Genomic DNA, 8,096 nt, shown 5'->3' with positions numbered 1-8,096 from the left:
CGGCGATAATCCCGGCGCGGAGGAAGCGGCGCCGGAGGAGGCGGCGCCGGGGGCCCTAGCGCCTGCGCCCGCCCGCGAGGCCGCCGCCGCCGCGGTTGGAGGGGCGGGGGAGCCCGAGCCGCCGGAGCCGCCGGAGCCCCGTCGGCGAGCGCCTGTCGCAGGCGGCGGATCGGCGGCGGGAGCCGCGGCGAGAGCCACATCCGCGGCGCCGCCCGCAGCGCCCGCGCCGGGCCGCGCCGCCCCCGCCGCCCCCGCTGACGCCGAGGTAGGTGCCGCCGCGGTGCGGCTCGGCTCGGGGCGGCCGCCCGAGGCCTGCGCGGGCCGCGGCGGCGGAGCGGGCCCCGGCGGGAGGCCCCCGGCCCTGTCCCGCTTCCGGGGCGGCGGCGCCCCCCTCCCCAACCGCCACCCCGCGCGGGGGGGCCGCGGCGGGACTTTGCTCGGGGGCGAAGGGCGGCCGGGCCGGGCCCGGGGCGGCCGGCGGGGCGGCTCGGCTCTTCCCTCGGCGGCCGCCGCGCTGGGCCTCGGCGGCGCGGGCCGGGCCGGGCTGGGCTGGGCTGGGCCGCCCCGCGGGGGTGCTGCGGCCCGGCCGGGCTTTTCTCCGTGGCGGGGGAGGGGGCCCGGGGGAAGGGAAGTGACATCAGGCGCGGCCGGGCCGCACGGCGGGGAGGGCCCGGTTCCGCTGCCCCCCCCCCCCCTTCCCGGCTGCAGGGGGAGGGGAAGGAGGGAGGGAGGGAGAGAGAGAGAGGAGGGGAGGGAAAAAAGAAACTGTCACCGTGGGATTTCATCAGCTGCTCCTGCCTCCGTGCATTTAACCTATTTTCCTTCCCTTCGATTATGTAAGAGGGACGGTGTAGGAAGGAGCGGCGAGTAAAGATGACTGATGTGCCTCCTTTGCGATTGTCGGTTGTTTGTGTCCAGCTGGCCTGCCAGGGTAACTCTGGGAAATGCCGGCATTTGTCTTTCAGTTTGTGCTCCTATTTACCTTCCTTGCCCCGCTCCAAATACTGCGGTACAATGTGTGGGAAGGAGGGAGGCAGGGAAGGGAAATGGAGTGAAATTTGCCAAACTTATTATTTCTCACTGAGTGAAAAACAAGGCAGAATTGTAAGTAATGAGTAAAAATCCCTTTCTGTTGATATTCTGACTTATTATCTTCAATCATAGTCCAAGCTATGGGTTTATCGCGTAGGGTATTTATTTTTCCCCAGATACTCATTGTTTAACCAGTTTACATTATATAGCATATATATATTTGAGTACTGGTCTCTTTATTCAAACCTTATTTAGAGACAACTTTAATTTTTAATCTTGTGAATAGGGTAGTCTAGATTGTAGAGCTCTACTTGCTGAAAATGAAGTACTTTTGACTACAGAAATCTTTTCTTTAAAACTGAACAGTGCAAGTCGTAAGTTAAACCTGCCATTATTTTTGCAGGTGCTGAAAATGCAAAGTGTTGGAAATATTTATTTAAGTCGGGGTTTAGGGGAGAAAAATGTGCTTGTGGTGAGTGAAATGAATTTTTCCTGATAGGAGTTGCATAGAAATTCAAATGTTATTAAATAGTTCATTTTGATTTCTATAGCTGTAAAAACTGGCCTAATATGAAATATTTTGATTTCTGTTAGAAGTATTTTCAAACAGCAACAAAATAAAACTTGTAAGTGTGATTTGTTTTGCTGTTCGTTTTCTAAAATATGTGGGGAAATCCTAGTTTCACTCTTGGGTGAAAAATAGGAAATTAGAGCTAATTACAGGGGAGTACAAACACTAGTTTGACAACCAAGGGTTTAGAGCAACACACAGTAGACAGGTGATGCTATGGGAATAGGAGTTAGATAGGGTTAGAAAGTGAGAGGTCTACTAGTGGCACTTGCTGTTTAGTTTAATTCTGAGTAGCAAGGAGAAGTCTGCAGAATGGTGTTTCATAGCAGAACTCTGGCTAGTACGTAAGCAGCATATGCCTTTACCATCCATCTGCTAAACTGCTGGGGAGATGAATGTTTCCCAGCGCGGTTGTTCCTGGATCTTCTGCACTGCAACACCATCTGGCTGGTAAACTTCTAAAACTCAATTTTTAATTCACCTATGCCCACAGATGACCCTATGAATTGCTTGGCTTGTATCATAAGTGAAGCTTGGCCTGGTCTGATAAAGGGAGACTATTATTAGTGAGACGATCTTTCTAGGCTGAAGCGATAGAATGACGTTTCTGGAAAACAGTCTGGCTTTTTTGGCAGAAGCAAGTCCAGTACTTCAGGTTGAGAAACAGCATGTATCAAGATGAAAACTAAATATGAAAGACAGTACAACACCTATTCAGGGGAATAAAAATAGTTTTATCTGACAAATGTATGGTGTGGTGAGGAATCTTTTTAATGAAGATTTTGAACCTTTTTTTATATACTTTACTATATATGAAAACAGTTGGCACTTTAAAAGTTGTGTTTATTTGAATCTGTAGCTTAAAGAATGCCTTTGGTTTTCTTTTTCCTAACAGACTTTTCTCCACCATGGAGACTACTTTCAGACAAAAGAGATGGACTTGATTAGAGTCGTACTGACTATTTAAAAAAAAAAAAGAGAGAGAGAGAACCCAATTTCCTATTCATGTTGGGGCTAAAAAGCTTAAAAATAATATTAAAAAAAAAAGTAAATGATAGATTCTGGTTTACAAAATAGATACGCTAGCTTTATGTTCTATATTGTCATTTGTCCAGGAGTCAAAGTATTTCTTTTGGCAAAAAGAAACAAACTGGTTTGTCGTCCTTCTTGAATCAAACAAAAGCAGCAATAGAACACACCAAAGGGGACTGTTTAAATGTGTTCCTGTTTAATCTGTTTAAATATAAACTTTATTCTTCTGACAGAGCAAGCTCTGAACTGGGCTACAGTTATAACAGCCAGTAAACAGTGATCGTTTGTGCTTGTCTGCAGTAGGTATCCTCCAAGTTCTTTGAAACTGATTTAGAAATGTCTGTTCCTGTCTCTTCACCAAATCAAACCCACTCTTGGGGGATTGCTGTGTACTGGTCTTGGCCATGACTGTGCAGATGCGTTAAACCACAGCATATTACCAAATAATATGCTTACTAAGTAAGCCTGAGCTTTTAAGAAGAGCATGAGGTGAAGTCGTCATTGTTATTTATGATGAATTTGTATTTGAAACATCTATAGCAAGTTGGAATATTTTGACAGTCCCTTTATTTTTAACTACAGAGCCTTTTTAAAACGATACTGCGTTATTGAATTCTAGCAGAGTGCTACACATTCAGATGTGGTGAAAACATTGTTTTGTTTTCTGCTGATGTTTCATGAAAGCAGTGCCATCTATATTTGGGGATATAAAACTAGAAGAAAGCACATAGCAGAAATAATGCATCCATAGCAGATTCTTATGGATTCATTGTGCAATATCTTTATAAATGTGCAAGTAACTGAATTTCAGGTTAAGCTGATAGATATGAAACTTGTTTCAGAAAATGTTAACAGATAACGGCATTCGCCTGTAAATAAATTCAGTTAGTCTGTAGAAAGGAACTGATGATGTATTTATTGCTAATGTGAAATGTAAATGTCTGGTGCTCGTAGGTCCAAAGAAGGGTGGAAATGCGATAATTTGTACTAAAGAGTTAGTAAAGCTATGTTTCTTTCTTCTCCAACAGAGAATATGAAACAGGAGCCAAAATGACATCCCGATTTGGAAAGACCTACAGCAGGAAAGGGGGAAACGGCAGTTCAAAGTTTGATGAAGTGTTTTCCAACAAACGGACCACCCTTAGTACAAAATGGGGAGAAACCACCTTCATGGCCAAATTAGGACAGAAGAGGCCCCATGTCAAACCAGATATTTCCGAAGTTCCTAAAAAACCCAAAGTTGAAGATGAGGTAACAGAGGATCCATTTGGATTTGACAGTGATGAAGAATCTCTTCCCGTGTCTTCAAAGAATGTGTCACAGGCTAAAAGCTCCTCTCAGCTGGAACCCAGTGAAGCTGCTCAGTCTGAGGACTTCACTTCTCTACTTGAAGCTAATAGCAGAATTAATCAGCCATACAGCGGCGAAAACATTGTGTCCAGCAAGTGTATATCTTTTGATGATACTGTTCCTGGCTTAAAAGAAAAGAGCACAAGCAAAAACGTGGAAGATGGAGAATGCAAAGGCAGCAGTGCTAAACTCATAACTGCAGGTACATTTACCCAACTGTCTAAATAGTGTTGTTACCCTCTAATTTTACTGATCTACATTTAGGATTAGTGCTTTCTGGGGTTAGTTAAATGTTCTAATCAAACCTTGGGGCAGCTCATTTTTTACCTCACTTTAAACTATAAGCACAAAGAAACATAATGTATGTTATGTATTGGTCTGGGATCCTTGGTACTCTATTCCTTATGTCTGCAAATTCAGATATCGTGCTTTAAATTCAGCATAGTATGTTAGCCCACCTTGTATAGAATGGAATAATTATCTTCCTTTTCTTAAGTTTGTTCTGAGCTCAGTGTTTTCATGTCTTTTTGATATGTGATATCATAAAGAGTGAAGTTTTGGTAATAATAGAATGTTATATTCTTAAGATACTGGCTCTAATTAAGTGCAGGTAAATGCAGATAAAGCTTACTACCTGCCTGCTTAATGATTTTTATGGAAAAAGTGGGTGCTCTGAACTTCCGTTGCATAGAAGTATGTTAACTTTTTTTTTTTAATTAACACATTTTTTTTATCAAGGTATATGTAAAAAGCTTCAGACGTATGAAATGGAGCTCTGTCAAACTACTAGTAGGGGCTATTTTCAGGCACCAAAGTGCCTTTTTATATGATACCTTTTTGATTTTTGAGCGAGAATGCACAAACCCCATGGTGCTGAACATCACTATAATTTTGTTCAAGTCATTCTTGGGCAAGATCAGGTGCCATTATATTTCATTAGAAGTTTTCATGTAATGGGCTGATTAAACTGCAGCTCCTAGAATTGGGCAGACGATGAAGATGATGACACCTACTGACTTGCTCTGGATTGTCATAATGAACTTTAATGAGAAGAGCTTACGTAACTTTGAAGTCTGAGGTATAGTTAACTTATCCCTGGGATCAGAAATTTGAGTGGACTTGTTCACTTGTTATACAGTAGACAAGATACTGAATAGCGTAAGATTAGTGATATAATACAAGAGGAACCAAAAAATGTTGATGAAACTGTACTCTGTCGAAAAAAATGGTAGGCTATATAGTTTCCTCTCAATTTTACCCCTGTTCTTGCTGTTGAAATTATTTATTTTTCATAGGGTTTCTGCAGTTTATTTGTAAGTATCATCTGCGTTCAATCTAGAAATCAAATTTATGTTTTGTTAAGTTTGACTTCAGTTTTCATAAGATGTTAAAGAGACTTCTTCTCCAATATTTACAAGGAGATGAAACAGTAATGAGTTTTGTAGGCTATTGATGAGAGAGTGCAGCAGAGGGGGTGTTAGAATGAAATGGTTTCCATGTAAGAGAGCCTAGTTAAAGCAGTGTTTTTCATTTTGGAAGAGAAAATATTTGAGTCTTTGGGGAGAAAATAACTTGGGGAGAAAATGCGATTAGAGCTCTAAAAATTCATAATGCATGAAAGGCCAGGAGGAACTGACTGCAGGAGTTTCGTTGCTGCTTCCTGGTTCTGGTATTGTGGAAAATAATAAAGTAAAATATTTAGAAGAGGAAACACTTCTTCATTTGATGCCTGTTTAAATTCTAGAACTCCTTTCAAGAAAGTATTATGTATGCCATAAATATGTATGGTCTCAAAAAAGGAAACTGATAAATCTTTGTAGATAAGTCCATCAGTGGCTGTTGAATATAATGGTGGTCTGGATGTAGATAAGGAAGTTACTTGAACAACAGTTTACTGAAGGCATATTGTTCTTGTGTTCTTTCTCTAAGTACTTCCTACTGATTGCAAATAAGTCAGAAATAGAATGATGGACAAGGTGGATCTTGACCTGATGATGCCGTTCTTTCAGAATTTATTGTAATGAACAGTTTGTACCTAGTCAAATGAAGATTAAAAACCCACTTCATAATTTTGTTCTTCAGAAATCAAATTAAATAGAGACTGAATCTGTGTGACATCCCTAGGAGGGACCTTAAATAAGGGCAAGGAAACCAAGATTATAGTTTCAGTGATAGTGTTTATTTTGGACATTTGGTGTAAATGAAACTTAGATAGGTTAAGCAGCTATTATGCTTGTAGGTGGACTTATCCAAAGTAAATAAACATGCTCTCTGAAAACGTCAGTCAGAACACTGAGGAATTAGATAGTAGTACAGGTACCCAGCATAAATGTAAGTACTTCAAAGGCTTCTTTGTTACACTGACCATTAAGTAAAATTTGAGGGTATAAGGCTGTCTTTCAGAACTGGAGGGAGGTAATCTTATTGAGATAAGGGGGGAGAGGGAGATTGGGGAAGAAGAATCTGAATGATAATAAAAAGTTTGTTTCTTATTGTGTGGTTTCCTAAGGTAAAGTGTACCCTTGCTCTCCTGGTAACCATTCTCACTTTCCCGGTTGCTCTTGACCTTGGCCACATTCAACCAGGTTTGTGTAAAGGGCATATAGATCCTTGAGCTAGCAAGTTCTACCACTTCTGAAAAAAATAAGCAGGTGGATAGAAGAATATTAGTATTACTTGTGTGAGAGAAACTTCAGTGTGAGGTCAACCTTTGTTATATGGGAGTAAACCCAAATACAAGGCTTTAGATACAGGAAAACAGGCTATATTGGTACTGATGTTCATACAGGTGCCTGCTAACTTGTTTTAAGTGCAATTTGCTAGTTCTTGTGCTGCTGCTGAGTAGTTCTTGCATAATTTAGGTTTCAAGACTTCCTGACAGCACATGTCATCATTGTGTCTTAATCCTTAACCTAAAATAGGGTGAAAGCTATGACTTAGCATGGCTATGGGCAAAGTGAGAGCTGCAATCTGGTCTGCTAATTTTGCTCCAAATCTATTATCCTGCCTCAGTGTTAATTTCTTTAGACATTAAAATCAAGGTGATGCAACTTCAGTTGATTTTAACTAATGTTTGCTTTAAAAAGATGTCCCTTTTTTGGTTAAGTTGTGCCACCTTGTAGTGCAGTTGAGGATTTGTCTTTTATTTAAAATGGTATGGCTTACTGGTCTTTTTATATATATAGCCTTCCGCTAATACTTGTAACAATCTCATTTTAAAGGCTTGAGAAGCTCTTAACGTGGAAAGCCTCTCGTCATCTTACCCTAATATTGCTTGATCAAGACTTAATACTGTCTGAAATATGTCCATGAGTAATCCTGAGGTAATTTAGACATAGTAGGAGTTCAGGTAACTCAGAAGTAGTAAGAGAGTTTTAGGTATTAATAGTTACTATTAGATAACAGATTTTGTCAAAGTAGAAAAATTTGATAGCTAAGAAGTAAGTTGCCTCATTTGAAAATTATTAAACTAGTAATTCATATCAAGCAAAAATACAAAAATTTAGTAGGTAGAAGGTAACGTTTTTGAGAGAAAGAAAGGCTTGTATTGGGATTAGATGGAAAAACCAAAGAGCAATAATTTGTTTTTTTTTCTGAAATACCTTGTTTAAAAAAAAGTGTCTCATTCTGTAAGGCACAAACCCAAGTAAGATTTGACACTAAATCCATATGCACACAAGTTTTAATAGAAAAACACTTACAACCTTGCAGCGGTAATTGTGAGGTGCTAATTTAAAAAAAGTTTTCTAATAACTTTTTGTTAAAATATTAATTTTAGCTTGTGTGTTGAAATTAACGTACATTTTTTCAGTTGAAAATTAAAATGAAAGCTTCATGCACTCTAATAAACTATAGAATTTTGTAGGTATTAGTTTATAGGTATGTTTTGACTTGGATACCTGTGATGTAACTTACTCTTGCAACTTCAATTTAAGGTAATACTACTTCTTTAGTACTTCTGGCATTATTAAATAGCTTGTGTTTCAACTATGGATACAGAGATGCTTGGGTACTTATCGCCTGCCATCTTTTTTTTAATGTACCCTAACGCCAAGTTGTGTAACTGTCATCACTAGAGGTTTTACTCTAAGATGTCAACTGCAGTTCATTG

At 40.6% G+C, this 8,096-nt stretch overlaps 1 protein-coding gene across 1 annotated transcript in view; it reads left to right on the top strand.

The window, feature by feature from the left end:
- Positions 1-764: 764 nt before the first annotated feature.
- Positions 765-8,096, top strand: part of WAPL (WAPL cohesin release factor) — a 69,246-nt gene continuing 61,914 nt past the window's right edge. Inside the window, 2 exon segments of the mRNA XM_067299798.1 lie at positions 765-1,104; positions 3,664-4,187. Of these exon segments, the coding sequence (XP_067155899.1) occupies positions 3,686-4,187 (502 nt within the window). The 5' untranslated portion in view covers positions 765-1,104; positions 3,664-3,685.

The sequence above is a fragment of the Apteryx mantelli genome, chromosome 7, assembly GCF_036417845.1.
Source record: "Apteryx mantelli isolate bAptMan1 chromosome 7, bAptMan1.hap1, whole genome shotgun sequence".
NCBI lineage: Eukaryota > Metazoa > Chordata > Aves > Apterygiformes > Apterygidae > Apteryx > Apteryx mantelli.
The sequence above is the reverse complement of the archived record's forward strand: the minus strand, read 5'-3'. Positions and strand labels throughout refer to the sequence as shown.